This window comes from Camelina sativa, chromosome 3 (genome assembly GCF_000633955.1).
Source record: "Camelina sativa cultivar DH55 chromosome 3, Cs, whole genome shotgun sequence".
In the NCBI taxonomy this organism is placed as follows: Eukaryota; Viridiplantae; Streptophyta; class Magnoliopsida; order Brassicales; family Brassicaceae; genus Camelina; species Camelina sativa.
In genome coordinates, this window is record NC_025687.1 from 22,005,052 (window position 1) to 22,020,688 (window position 15,637).

The 15,637-nt window shown below is 34.3% G+C and overlaps 1 protein-coding gene across 2 annotated transcripts; it reads left to right on the forward strand.

The window, feature by feature from the left end:
- On the forward strand, window positions 6,627–9,872 carry LOC104777703 (transcription factor E2FC-like). Of its 2 annotated transcripts, none has more exons than XM_010502001.2 (13): window positions 6,627–7,155; window positions 7,442–7,625; window positions 7,745–7,804; window positions 7,907–7,992; window positions 8,191–8,279; window positions 8,368–8,422; window positions 8,645–8,697; window positions 8,787–8,837; window positions 8,916–8,964; window positions 9,046–9,111; window positions 9,190–9,263; window positions 9,353–9,467; window positions 9,557–9,872. In XM_010502001.2, the coding sequence occupies exons 1-13, from the start codon at window positions 6,919–6,921 to the stop codon at window positions 9,629–9,631; spliced, it is 1,194 nt and encodes a 397-aa protein (XP_010500303.1). In that variant the 5' UTR covers window positions 6,627–6,918; the 3' UTR covers window positions 9,632–9,872. The 2 variants fall into 2 exon arrangements, with proteins under 2 accessions (XP_010500303.1, XP_010500302.1); XM_010502000.2 differs by having other exon boundaries at window positions 6,775–7,155; window positions 7,439–7,625.

The window sequence follows — 15,637 nt, forward strand, 5'->3', positions numbered from 1 at the left end:
TTTTTTTTTTTTTTTTTTTTAACACTTAAAAACTGCATTTATTAAATAGAAATGTTTGGACAAGGATTGAAAGCTGAAGAAATACATAGAAGAATAGCTAAATGAATCTTAGACATTTGAGTTTGAAGTCGTTGTTCTTTAGCCAGCTTGTCAGCAAGTAGATTTGCAGAACGTGGAATCCATTTGTAGACATCAAATTGGGAAGCCCAACCTATTATATCTTGAATCCAATTGTAGACATCAAATCTTGTGGTGTTACCATTGAGCATGTTGCCAAAATTTGACAATCACCTTCAAAAATGACTTTTGTAAAGCCACTAAGCCAACATTGTTTGATGGCATAAACTAGACTTTTACATTCTGCTTCAAGAGCTGATGATACGGGAGATCCAGTGACCTGTCCTGCTTCTTTAAAACGTCCTTGATCATCACGTAGAATCCATGTTGCAGTAGATTGTCTGTCTCTATCAATGAAACTACCATCATAGTTACAGTTCAACCAACCTAAAGGGGGATTTTGCCATGAGTTCAGAGAAGAAGAGTCTCTTCGGTTAAATTGACCATTGGAGGTATATTGGCTTTGTTTAAAGTCAACTGCAAGCCATTCATCTGTTTCTTGTATGGCCTCTCGAAGGTCCCGTTGCCAAGTGATATTCTTATTCTGGAATATGAGCTTGTTACGACTTGTCCATATCTTCCAAAGAATCCAAAATAGTAAATGTGCGAGCCTATCATAGATTCTCTGGTACTTGTGGTAATCAAAAATTGCTTTGAGTTTCGTGTCAACAATAGTACCTGGGTCCACTAAACATCTGATCGGGATATTCGATCCACGCCATATCTGTTGTGCATGAGGGCATGAGAAGAACAGATGTTCTGTTGTCTCAATCTCCGTGGTGCAACGTTTGCAGAGGTGGTTTGCAGAGATGTGTCTCCTATTTAGCTCAGCATTAGTTGCTAAGGCTCTTGATAAAAGTCTCCATAAGAAATGTTTAAATTTTGGAGGAGTTCTTGTTTTCCAAATTTCATTCTTCAAAATTGGATCGCCATCAGGTGGTCTAGCATGATTCTGATCCGGAAGATGTGTTGCCAACCAATAGCCAGATTTCACCGTGTAGAGGCCATTGTCATTATAGTGCCAGCCAAGATAATTATGTGGCTGCCAAACACTTGTTTTAATGGAGAGGACCAGATTAATATCTTCAGGATGGATTCGTCGACGTACTAAATGTTCATTCCATCCGCTTCCATCAGAGAGTAGCAGGTAATTTACAGAGGGGATATCATCAGGCTGGTTGTCTTGAGCTTTCCTTGGTGGGCGGGGAGGATGAGTTATTAACCATGGATCATACCAAGTAGAGAGTTGATAACCATCACCAACAGTATGTTGCAAACCTTTCTGGAGGAGATCTCTACCAATGAGTAATGACTTCCACCCAAAGGAACGTTGAACACCACCTGTGGCATCAATGATACTAGAATTTGCAAAATACCTTCGTTTTAGAGTTCGTGCCAGTAGACTACTTGGATTTAGGAGAATACGCCATGCTTGTTTAGCCAGTAAAGCATCATTGAACTTATCAATATCTCTGAAACCAAGTCCTCCTTCTTTCTTGGAAAATTTCATTCTATCCCATGCTACCCAGTGAGTCGCAGAACCTTGATGTTGTGAGTTCCACCAATAGTGGGCAATGATCCTTTTTATATCTTCACAAATTCCTTTTGGGAGCTTAAAGCAGTTCATAGTATAAACTGGCATAGCCATAGCTATTGCTTTCAAGAGTATTTCTTTACTACCCTGGGAGAGGAATTTGTTATTCCAACCTTTTGTTTTTCCATTGACATTTTCAATGATGTACTGAAAGAGTTATATCTTCTTACGACCAAATTGCTCAGAGAGACCAACATATTTGCCACATCCACCTTCGTTATGTATCTGCAACACATGTCTGATCTGGGTTTTTGTTGGTTCACTTACTCTTTTTCCAAATGTTAGAGACGATTTGCGAGTATTGACTTGTTGACCCGAAGCTCGTTCATATTGAGTAAGTATCTCCTTAATAGCCAGACAAGAGCTCATATTCGCCTGACAGAAAAACAGGGAGTCATCTGCGAAAAGTAAATGTGTTATTGGGGGACTGGCATTACTGATCTTGATTCCTTTAATGGCACCTTGTTGTTCAGCCCTCTTCATCAAATGACTTAAAACCTCAGCACAAATGATGAATAAATAAAGTGAAAGCGGATCTCCTTGACGTATTCCTCTCTCTGGTTGGATATAACCTTGTGGATTGCCATTGATGTTAACAGAGAAAGTTGGGGTACGTACACATGTCATAATCCATTGTACCCATTTAACATCAAAACCAAACTTGAGCATTGTTTCCTGTAAGAAATCCCATTCCAATCTATCATAGGCCTTAGTGATATCAGTCTTTATCGCCATGAAAGAGTTTAAGCATCTTCGCTTAACCTTAAGAGCATGAATGAGTTCATGAACAATTAGAACATTTTTAGTAATGATTCTGCCAGGAAAAAAAGCCGCCTGTTCTTCGGAGATGATTGAGTTCAGATGCTTCTTTGGCTTTGCAACCAAAATCTTTGATATGATTTTATAACTAACGTTGTAGAGAGCAATTGGTCTGAAGTCGCTCATCTTTAGTATAATATTTCAAATATAAACAATTATGCTAAAAGCAAAGTTTAACAGAGGTAAAAAAACGACATGAAGCCAAAGAGACCAGAGTAGAGAAGCCTATACGGAAAAAAAGGACATATACGGAACATCACTTTAGTTTATTGAGAAGCCATGCAAGTCAGCATTAGCCTTATCGTATGAGACTATTCATTATTCGCGAACGAATCTAAAGTTACTTTTATTAAAATCAAAAAGATAAACGTATACTTTACCAGAACAGCTAGCTTTTTGTTTTTAGCACAAAAAGAGAGTATATTGTGCCAATATATATTATTTCATATGACTGAACTGCAGTTATAGTGTAAATTTAGGTTCTCACTTCACATAGAACTGAAATGATATAAAAATTTGGAAATAAATGATACAATTTAAAATGTTCCAGTATTTCACTATCTACAAATCTTGCATGCTCATTTGTGATCTAATTATAACAAATTGCACTATTAGTATCAATTTTTGTATAACTGATCAATATTTTCAAGATGGAAAATATGGCATGGAAAATAAATGATTAAAATCTTTATCAAAGTGAAAGATTAAGTGGTTCAAAATATATATGGCTCTAGTTCACTAGATTAAACTTGAAATGTTTTTAGATAATATGTATATCAGAGCAGGAATTCATGGCTCGATTAGATGAAAATGGAACATAAATGCATAGTGTTAATGATGAAAAGTCTTTGGTGATAAAGAAAAAAGTAGAATATATAAGAAGATAGTCGGAGAAGAAGGTGCGGTAGAGCTAAAGTTCAAGTAGGAGGAGCCAAGAGATCGGCACATAGACACATCGAGAGTATAAAGTTTACACATAGGTAGTGGCCCTCGTGATATTGCCGCAAAACATGGCCTCTTCTCTCACATGTCTTACCTTTATTCGCTTTGTCATCTACTCTCTCCCCATAGATCCCTTTTTACGTATCTATACTTATTATTTTGTAATATATTATACAACAAATACGCACACATGCCGGCCACTAATGTACATGCATTTACACATGTGTCTACTTCGTTCCACGCTGCGGAAGAAAAAAGGTATATAGCATATACGTACGTACGCACGTCAAAATTTATCTAATAACCACTATATATTGAGTCCAGTTTAACTATAAATCAATAATAAAAAATAAACTAAAAGCTTTTTAATGAAATTTAAAGTTGAAATCATTTATTTTATTTTAACGAGAGAATTGAGAATCAATTATCCTTTAGTTATATGTATAAAAAAAAAACTGAGAATCAATTCTCATAACTTCGTCACTTAAGGTAATATCGCTTACGTAGAGAGAGAGGTAAAAAATGTATGATTTTCTAATCTTTTTTTTTCCTAATCTAGGTGAAGATCTCGCAGGGAGGTTAATTAAAAGAATATGCTGTGCTCCATTTTATTGTAGGTAATACGTTTAATGACTGTATATATTCATAATAATTTAATAAAAGGCAGCAGACAAGACTTGAAATTTCGCGTTACTGCACTTACAATTTAGGACAACAAAAAGAAATCCAGACAAACTTTCACTTAGTATATATGGATAATCTATTTTTTGTCTGTCACACTCAAAAATCATAAAATTTGATCCCTTTATTATTTTTTTCCCTGCTCCCTGGTTAAATTAAAATATGGATAATGTCTTGAAAGGTTGTATTAATTATAAATAAAATTAATAAAATACTTTCAGTTTCTTTCAAAAAATTCTCACATGCAATTTGGACAAAAATGATATATAATGTATGTTTTATATTATTTCATTGTTTGCTTTACAATAAGGTTTCAGATCTAACTAAAGGAAGTTGATTTGAGATACTTTCATAACTTAAATAGATTGTTTTCGTCCCACAACTCAATTTATTACGTTACTATTACAAGATAGTCACGTTACTATTGATATTTTTGTTGTAATACTTGGTTTTGTTCTGTTGATACTATTACAAGATCTAGATCATTACAATGGCAACTTGGCCAAGTAAATAACAATTTTTTTATAATTACAATGATAAAATTCAGTCAGTTGGGTAGTTAGACGACACCACATGTTTGTGATTTTCGTCAAAGCACCCAGAGTGTCACTTTTTTTGGTCCCAAAATAAACATATAAACATATATTTGATATATACTTTATAATAGAATAGATAACGCTCTTCTAATTACCTAGTTTTTTTTTTGAAAAAGGATTTTGCAATTTAAATAAGGGTGAATTAGTTCAGTACCCAAAAAAAAAAAACATAGAAAAAAATAACATTATATTCAAAAAAATTAGGAAATCAAGATAAGGGTAGAGCAAAATTACCATTTTAGTGTTTTGTATAGTAGAAAGAGTGGTGATTGTTGGTCGGAAGCGGTGGCTGGAGTAGGTGACCGGAGGTCGGTTGTCGGCGAAGGAGTTGGTCGGAGGTCGGTGGCCGAAGGTTGGTGGTAAAAGTGTTGGTCGGAGGTCGACGACAGAAGAGTTGGCCGGAGGTTGGTAGCTGGAGGAGTTGGCCGGAGGTCGGCGACGGAGAAGTTAGCCAGAGGTCGACGATGGAGAAGTTAGCCAGAGGTCGGTGGAAGAGGAGTTGGCCGGAGGTCGGCGGTGGAGGAATTGGCCTGAGGTCGGTGGTGGAGGAAGTGACCGAAAGTTGGCGGAGGAGAAGGTGGCCGGAGGTGGTGTTAGTAATAGGTGAAGATAAGATGGTGAAGGGATAAAATCTGTCATTAATACATATTATATAGAGTATATAGTAAATATATGGTTAGTATAGTTAGCTTTTAAATTATAGAATTTTTTTTGGTTATATACAGCCCAATTTCTCTTTAAATAACGTAAAAGATTACAGCTACGACTCACAGTCATACAGTTTTTAAAAAGTGAAAAAGGAGAAGATTAAACATACATTTGGTTAACAAACATATGAGAATATGCAAAAAAAAAAGTTTCAAAGCATGGATGGAACTGCTAAGAGGAAGAGATGAGAATTAACCAACGCTTCCGCCACCGCCTATACAACCGCGTTCCTTTTAACCGTACGTTGTCCATTCATGTTCTTGCAACTTTGCATCTAACCTAGTTTGATAATGATCTGATATCCCAAACCTAACTATGCCAATGCTCACTTTAATTGTTTAAATAAACAAAAATATGTGAGAGAAATGATCATACAGTCCGGCCTCTACAACCGCAAATTTAATCATGAAAATGAAAAAAACCAAAGAGAGCAACATTGACTTTTTCTTGGCAAAAGAAATTAAAATATTTCGAGACGACAAAATACTGTCAGAGACTTCATGTAAGAAACTTAAAATTGATGTTTGGGTGTTTTAAGAAACTTGAATGAACTTGGAAACAACTCTTAAGTTTTTTTATTTTATTATATGTTATAGAGAACATAGTCATTGAACTGACATAACTTATATATTTCTTCAAGTTCTATTTTAATTTGGGGTTTGAATCATACTATTTCACCGAAATTTGATATTTTTAATTTTACAATAACTATTAAACTTACCAATTAGAAATTTTTATAGCGAATTAATCAGCTAACTAACAACACTGAATATACAAGTTAGATAACTAACAGTAATCAGGTATCATCAATTATCTAACAAAAAGTCCATACGAAAATTGTTCTTCTACCTCCAAACCCTAATTAATATTACAACTGAATGATGATGTGATGTCACTAGCATCCTCTTATGTTTCATTATAGTATTATACCATCATCACATATGGGTAATTTAGTACGACTTCTTTTGAATAAGTGATATATAATGCATATTTGACGAAGTAGCTAACTCTCTTGTAAGGGTATGTTATCAACCAAAACCATCTTACACAGATCCAACCATACATAAAGACATGAAACGTTCACGCAGATAAAAGCCCAAATAAAGCCCAAGACCAAAAAGTCAGAAAAAAAATGAAAAATAAAGAAAGCGGACGAAGGGTTAGGCGGCTAAGGCAAAATTCGAAACTCTCTCCAACTTCTTTCGCCCACCGCTCTTTTCACATAATCCCATTTTTATTTATTCCCCTTTTTAATACATCGAAAAGACTATCATACCCTTCCTCTTCTTCCCGCTGTTTCCTCTCTTCTCTCTCCATCTTCCCTCTTCTTCTTCTTCTTCTTCTTCTTCTTCTTCCTTCATCTCCCCCCCCCCAACAAAACCTAAATTCACCGATTCTCAAACTCCCCTAAATCGCTTAAAATCCCAAATCTCCAACCACCAAGAGATACGCCGCCGTTACATGGCCGCGACATCAAACTCAGGCGAAGATCCGACTCTCTCTTACCATCACCACCACCACCGATCTCCTTTTCGCTTCGAATTACTTCAATCCATCTCTTCCTCTGATCCTCGTTACTCTTCTCTCACTCCTTCTTCCACGAATCGGCCTTTCTCTGTCTCCGAATCGCTTCCGCAACAGTCTCTGCTAATTCCATCTCACTGGGACGATTCTTACTCTCATATCACTCAGAAAGTTGTGAGTTCCCTGTGTTTACTACACTTTTCGTCTTTGATTTTTGATTCCGAACTTGATCTGAGAGAGAGAGAGAGAGAGCTAGTTTTTTTTTTCCTGATCCCAAATTTCGCGAAAAAAAAAATTGAATGAAGCTTTTGTTCGTTAAGGAAACTTAATCCAAAATTGGGATCTCTAATCTCAAATTTAGAATTCTACAAACTTGGGGGAATTTTAAGATTTGAGTTTTGGTGATTTTGTTAAGCTATCAAGTAATGATGCTATTGAGTCAAATCTGTTTTTGCAGCAGAAGAGTATAAAGAATCATCGTATTCAGCTTGGATCCATTGCAAACATGTCTGGAGAAAGCATTGATGATAAATCTAAAGTAATAGTGAAACAAGAGTCTCCTCAATACGTTAAACGTGTATACAACAAGTCAAAGGGTACTACTACACAGTCAAAGGCCGGGAAACGGATGGCCAACGGCGGCGGTATCTGCTTTCTTATCAAAATTCTCTTCAGCTTATTCTCAGAATGTGATTTCTTTTGTTTGTTGATGTTATAAATCTGTGTTGTATTTAGCATTGTGGTGATTGGTTTTTGTATGCAGAAGCACAAAATGGTGGTCTAATTGTACCTAGTAACAACTGCCGTTATGACAGTTCTCTAGGTAACTACTACTGCAAAAAGCGCAGTCACATCTAGTTCTGTTTACTTTTTATCAGGTTCGGATTACAACTCTAATTGTATCGTTGTTTCTTATGTTTCGTAGGGTTGTTGACAAAGAAATTCGTCAAGTTGATTCAGGAAGCTGAGGATGGAACACTTGACCTTAACCATTGTGCAGATGTTTTGGAGGTATGCAATATGTATCTTTATATTGAGCTAAAAATGTGTTTCAAATTGCACAACATCTTATTAAGAATGTGCTTATATGTGGACTAAAAAGTTCACCTTTGTAACTCTTGCCTTGAAAGTGTTTGATTCACAAATCATTAGGTATCTTCGTCAGTTTGTTAGAATCTCCTCTTATGGGCCTGCGATTCCTCTTAACAGGTACAAAAAAGAAGGATATATGATATTACAAATGTTCTTGAAGGAATTGGATTGATAGAGAAAACTACAAAGAACCATATCCGCTGGAAGTAATTACACAAATCCTTTCTTTCTTAGATACAATGCAGCTTGTTAGACTTATGTTCTTCTGACCTTGGCTTTGGACCATTGATGCAGGGGTGCTGATAATCTTGGACAGAAGGACCTCGGAGATCAAATTTCCAGGCTTAAGGTTTATAGACAAGGGCATTACATATTTCTTTATCGTAGAACTTACGGCATCAGAATAATTGTTCACATTGTCAAGAAAGAAGTCTGATCTCTTATATGCATATGTAGTGGATATAATATGTTCTTGCGTTTTCGGAATTTGGCAGTCTGACACTATAGTTAGTTCTCACACATATTTTCAAATTTCCCACTAATAACCAGTAACATCTTTATGTATTTTCAGTCAGAGGTAGAAAGTATGCAATCTGAGGAAAGCAGGTTGGATGATCTTATAAGGTTGGTTGCTTGTGGTTTTGTATCTGATTTAGAGACTTGATTGTTCCTTTCCAACATGGTTCTAAGATCACCATGTTATATATCTCCAGGGAAAGACAAGAAGCTTTGAGATCCTTGGAGGAAGATGAATATTGTAAAAGGTTTCTGTCCATTTATCTGAGTCTCATCTTTTGTATTTACACACGAACTTTGCTAAGATCAATGATGAACATAATCAGGTACATGTTTATGACGGAGGAGGATATAACGAGTCTCCCACGGTTTCAGGTCCTCCCCAACTAGTTCTTGAAAATCATCTTATGTTTTTATCAGTTATTTAACATACTAAACCGTTAGTCCTTGATACAGAACCAGACATTACTAGCAATCAAAGCTCCTACAGCTAGTTACATCGAAGTTCCAGATCCTGATGAGGTGAGCCTTTTTCATTTAGTGTACAGTTTTAGTATAATGTGTTCCCAAAGTGAAGCATCTGTTGTTTGTTCACGATAGATGAGATTTCCGCAACGACAATACCGGATGGTGATTAGGAGTAGGATGGGGCCGATTGATGTCTATCTTTTAAGGTACTTAGCTATACATTCCACTGTTTGTATCTGGTTTTATCTATATTTTTCAATCAGTGTTTAATAACTGGGAACAAACATGGTCGCAGCAAATACAAAGGAGACAGTGGGGAAACAAGTGACAAGTTGGGTCATGAGTCTGATCAAAAAGCTCCGTTTGGAGTGGACACTCCTTCCTTGAAAATAGTAACTTCAGATACTGATGTAAGTATTAGATCCATTGATATGGGTTTTGTATCAGTCTCATGTTCGTATGTTGCGATTAAGTTTGAGTTTTGGTTGTGTATTGCCAGTTAAAAGCAGATTACTGGTTCGAGTCAGATGCAGAGGTGAGCCTCACAGATTTATGGAGCAACTTCAGCAGCTGAGAACAAAGTGATATTGAAACCTCAATTTCCAATTACTGGGAGGACGATGAATGATACAAATTTTCATGTTACGTTTTACTACGCCTTTTGAGCCCGATTCCTAATAGAGGTTTTTTTTTGGTTTTCTCTCTTGTTCAAAATAAAAGATGCAACATTCTCATGTCATTCAATGGGTGACAACAATTATGTGAAAAAGCTTGTACCCTAACATCTTATATAATATGAGAAAGTTTTCTCCTAACTTCGACACATGTCCTCACTTCTCAATTATTAAATTCTTTTAATTTATTTTCTCAAAAGTACATACATTATTTTTCATATTCACTAAATTTAAATGATATTTCTGTACTAAAAAATATATTGACATTTATGCAATGTCCTTTTAGTAATTATATATAGATACCATTTATCAATATTTTATATAATTAACAGAACATTATAATTTCGCATAGGTATCATTTATCAATATTTTATATAATTACCATAACATTATAATTTTGCAAATAAGAAAGAATTAAATATTAATATCATAAATTTGGACAAAAAAAAATTCTGATAATTAAAGATTTAAAAATTAATATCATAATTTTGGAGAAATATAATGTGATGGTTATTAAATTCTTTACTATTGTTGACAAAAAAGTATAATATTTGTTTCACAGTTTTTGTGCCAAAGGATCAAATCAATTTATTCTAAAATAATTTCAAGACATAAAACAATATGATATTTTATATATCTTTAATAGTAATCATTAACACAATTTATTGCATATTAATTCATTAAAATGTACCTCCCATGATGTTTGAAATTTAAAAAAAAACAAATCTTTCATCATATGAATACACTTTAATGTATTAATTGCAAGACAATTACTGTTCTACAAAAAAAGAAGAAGAAAAAAACACGGACAAAACCTATGGTATATTTATTCTTTGGAATGTAACCATAACTCCCATGATGTTTGACAAAAAAAAAACTGAAAAACCTCTCATACTACTACAAATTTATCTATAAATAACTAGACAAAGTCTTCATCAAACATCGTACTCTACCTCTCACATAATTTTCTAAATTTTGTATATTTAACCTTTTCCTTTATGTGACATTTGTAGGTTTTGAAATAAATCAGTTGAGTCAAATTTTGGAGCATATATAGAAGTGAACATGTGAAATGTGGTTATTTATTAGAAAGAGTTAGATGAAGAAGGTCTTAGGTACATAACACATTCTCACTTGTAAATGTTGGTAAATGTTGTTTCGAATGCCTATTTTGTATATCAATGTTGTAATTTGTTTTTCTTTTGATCCATTTGATAAATTTTTAATATAAAATTTTTAGTTTTGATTATAATTCATAAACCCTAATAGATTTTATATCTTAGTCACAATATTTATACTACTTATTACCCATGCTATATTTTATACAAGTGTGTTTGTATGTATTATCCATGAAAATGAGTTCAAAGAAATATTAATTGTTTCGAATAATATTACTTTAAATTTGTTCCTTAACGTTACAACTGTGTTTGTATGTATTTATTAACTTTGTTTCCAATAACCATTTCCATAGTTTTTTAGTTTATTTTTAGGTTATGACTTCTGATGAGGAAGGTTTTGCAATGGTTTAGTGTTTAGGGTCGAGGAAAATTTGGACGTCTAGGTGATCATGATATGGGTTTCCAAAGCCATGTGATTCTTCCAAATACAGTTTTTATTTTCTTACACAATTTAGTCTTAATTATTTTCTTAAAATATAATTAACAGAATTTCTTTTCACAACATTATTGTTTGGATTATACTATGTATGTACTTTTTTTTCTCTTCTCATATGTTCCATAATTTTTCCTAGCCCGATCGATTGTTGATGATGTGATGATAGTGCTTACCTGCAAGCAGAGCAAGGCAATGAGATTTGACCATGTGTGCAAGTTTCATCAATACACATTTAACAAGACTCACCTCTACCACATGTTTATCAAGTCGAAAGATCCAAAGATCACCCTAAGCTAATCCCAGTTGCATTCTAGAGAGAGAGACAGAGGGAACGAGAGAGAAAAACAATGTCTTGGAGAAGTAGGAAGATTTGAGTTATCTCTTCTTCCATCCATTACATGATTTAAAAAAAAAAGGATATCTGGTGAATAATTATTTTATGTTCTCTTAGGTTATGCAGTTAACACTAAAAAAAAGTAACTCGATAATACAATGGTATGTTTTTACTCTTTTTCATTGGTCATTTTGAGTATAATACAACACATATATATATATATATATATTTAAACAGAAAAGTATAACACAAAAAGCAAGTTTTATTTTATATAATAATATATCATTATACATTAATAACATTTTTTTAACTCAATTCTAAATTAAAATTCAGTTTTGCATTTAGTATGTTCAATAGATATAAAGTACGTGATAAAAATATAGAAATATCTAACAGAGAACTTTCTTTTCTAAATGTAATTAATCAAGAAACAGAAAGAATTATACTTCTAGAACACAAATGCATTTGAAGTCATTTGTATAGTTCATTAAGATTAAAATATTTTATTGCTAAAACATTCAAATTATAATAATAAAAGTTTTAAGCATGTGTGAAGCATGCTGGTAATACATAAATATCAGAATTATTTTTACTACCTTTAGTTATCTAATTAATGAAATTAATTACACAGATAATGAAGCAAGAGCATGAGTTTCGGCTCAAGAATAGGTTATTCGAGAAATTCAAGCTATTGTCTCGCTTTGATGTCCATGCTAAGCCGCATTTTATTTTTTGCGTAATCAATATTCTTTTTCCAACGTAAAAAATATTTGTATGTCTTGATTGTGCATCCAAACATAAAGAGCTCTATATATTATGAGATACAGACTAAATATTTTTAAGTAGCCTTTCATATTAACAAAATTTTCAGTTTAATGCTTAACTAATCAATAGTCATTCATTTTAAGTGAGTGAGAATACTTATTTAAAAACAAAACAAATAAAAAACATAAAATAAATTATCGAAACACAAAATATAAAATTTTAAATATTTTAATAAATCTAAGATATGTTAAAAATTATTATAAAGTTATCTCGCGCATCGCGCGAGTCTACTTCTAGTAAGATATATAATTATACTTAACGGCCCTTGCCCCTTGGATGTCATATGCAATCGACAGCAGCTATCTGCACACTACACACATCTGTGTTTATAACGAAAGCTTTGAAATTAATCTGTTTTCAGACTACAAAACTCCAATTTTAGTAGAAACAAAGCATCAATTCCGAACCGCCTGATTTGTGGATAATACAGTTCGAATCTATACTCAGAAAAAAAAAAATTTAAAAGATATTGTATCCAAAATTAGATAGTCAACAACTGCTATCAGAATATGTAAGAAATTGTCACATGTATAAACAGAAATTTGAGAGAAGAAGAGTCAGTGAGAGATCAAACGTAACGTATGGGTTTGGTGGTAATAGACAAGTCTACAAATTTTGTTTATGTCTTTATTTATTAAATACTACTGAAAGTAAAGAAATTAAGGCAATGCAAATTTTGACGTATGTTTCAGGTTTGGAATTGGATAGAAGAAAACTATAAATGAAAGCATTTTATAGAAAAAATGCCAACGGAGTCCCATCTTAAGTTGAAAGATTAGCTTAAGCTACACGGCACTTTGATTTTTCTACTTGTCCTCAACTCCAATTTTACTTTGCTCACTGAGAATGATTTTTGATCTTCGTTTCTAATTTCTTATAACATGATTTTTAGGGGCCAAGAACGAGTTTATGCTCTTTCAAGTCAAGTCTATTGGATTTGGAAGGACTCATTAAGATTTTTAGTAGGGAACTTTTTTCATCAAAAAGACTTCAAACCATCAAGTCAATGGAAGCTTCATGTGTTTGATTTTGTATATGTATGTGGTGACATGCAACACTAATTTACCATCACAGTCTTCCTATTAGTTTTTCATTTTCACAAATATGAAAGCTTTCTTCTCTAATCAGAAAATGAGCTTTCTTCTTCGTTCCATCTCTTTTTTTTTTCTCGTTTCAAGTTTTCTAAAGACGTTTGTTTCTTCTACACAACACTTGTGTCATTCTGACCAAAGGGATGCTCTTCTTGAGTTCAAGAGTGAGTTTTTGATCCAGAAGCCTGTTTGGCACGATTCATATGTGTTTTCTTATCCGAAGACAGAATCATGGGTGAATAAAAGTGATTGCTGCTCTTGGGATGGTATCACATGTGCTGCTAAGTCGGGCAAACTGATCGGGCTAGACCTTAGTTTTAGCAACCTCCATGGCCCGCTTAAATCCAAGAGCAGTCTATTTAGAATGAGTCATCTCCGAGATTTGAACCTTGCTTACAACAACTTCACCGGTTCGCCAATCCCAGCCGAATTTGACAAACTCATGCAGCTAAAAAGACTTAATCTCTCCCAGTCTTCACTATCAGGCCAAATTCCAATCAGGCTTCTTCAGCTAACCAAGTTGGTGTCTCTCGATCTTTCATCTTCAAGAGATTTTTCTTTTTTATCCATTGATGGATCCTTTCTTCATCTACTTGCTCAAAATTTGAGGAATCTTAGAGAACTGGATATGAGCAATGTAAACATTTCTTCAGAAGTCCCCCAGCAGTTTTCAAACATGCGATTTCTAAGATCATTACATTTTACCAACTGTAGCCTCTTTGGTGAATTTCCAAGTAGTGTTCTTCTGATACCGAGCTTACAGTCCATTAGATTAAGCGACAATATAAATCTGAGAGGCAATCTTCCTATTTTTCGTGAATATAACTCTTTGCTAGAGCTGTCCATTTCCAGAACAGGCTTCTCGGGCCACATACCCGACTCCATTATCAGCCTCAAACATTTGACTTCTTTGACCCTTTCCTCTTCCCAGTTCTCAGGGAAGATTCCGATTTCACTTGGGAACCTTTCTCATCTCTCTTATCTCGATCTCTCTTTTAATAGTTTTGTTGGTGAACTCCCATCTTCAATTGGCAATCTAAAACAGTTGACTACTTTTAATGTTGGTGATAACAAGCTCAGTGGAAACTTGCCAGCTTCGATACTCAATTTTACCCAACTACGTTCACTCTCTCTCTATTCAAATCAGTTCACAGGTTCCCTTCCACCAATCATCAGCCAATTCTCCAAATTAGAGTCTTTTTATGCTGATGATAATCCTTTTACGGGAGCCGTCCTTTCATCCCTAGTCCAAATTCCCTCATTGACCACAATCCGTTTGAGTTATAACGAATTCGACGACTTTACTGGGATTGGGAATATCTCTATGTTACCTAATTTACGAAAATTTTCTATTGAAAGTAAAAATTACGACAAAGTCTTCGGTCCAGGAGTTGTTGACTTAAATGTCTTCTTGCCTCTCAAGAAGCTGGAAATGTTATCTCTCCCGGGCATCCCTCTTTCAACCGCAAACATCACTTCTGATTCTGTTTTTTCATCAAATTTGGCATATTTGGACCTGCCAGGCTGCAACATCACTGAGTTCCCTGAGTTCATAAGAAACGGAAGATATCTAGAACACCTAGATCTTTCCAACAATAAAATCAAAGGTCAAGTACCAGACTGGTTGTGGAGACTACCGATGTTGTCCAATGTGAATCTCTCTAACAACTCTCTCAGCGGTTTTAATGGATCCTCAAAAGTTTCTCCGAGAGTCAAATCAATATGGTTGATCTAAGCTCAAATGATTTTCAAGGACCACTCTTCATCCCATCATCCAAGCATCTCAAATATTTTATTGGTTCTAAGAATAACTTCATCGGGGAGATACCTCGATCAGTATATGGACTAAGCTCTCTAGTGGTTCTAGATCTATCAAACAACAACCTCAACGGCTCAATTCCTCTGTGCTTAGAGACTCTGGTGATTAGTTCTCTTTCAGATCTTAATCTCCGTAAAAACAGACTCAGCGGCATTCTTCCTGAAATATTTCAGAATGCCAAGAGCTTAATAACACTTGACGTCAGTCACAACCGATTAGAGGG

Bases quoted from the DNA above. Each gene is read 5' to 3' on its own strand.
- LOC104777703 (XM_010502000.2), top strand. From the start codon at position 6,919: ATGGCCGCGACATCAAACTCAGGCGAAGATCCGACTCTCTCTTACCAT. The intron at 7,156-7,438 runs GTGAGTTCCCTG...CTGTTTTTGCAG, and splicing joins CTCATATCACTCAGAAAGTT to CAGAAGAGTATAAAGAATCA. The intron at 7,626-7,744 runs GTATCTGCTTTC...TTTTGTATGCAG, and splicing joins ACGGATGGCCAACGGCGGCG to AAGCACAAAATGGTGGTCTA.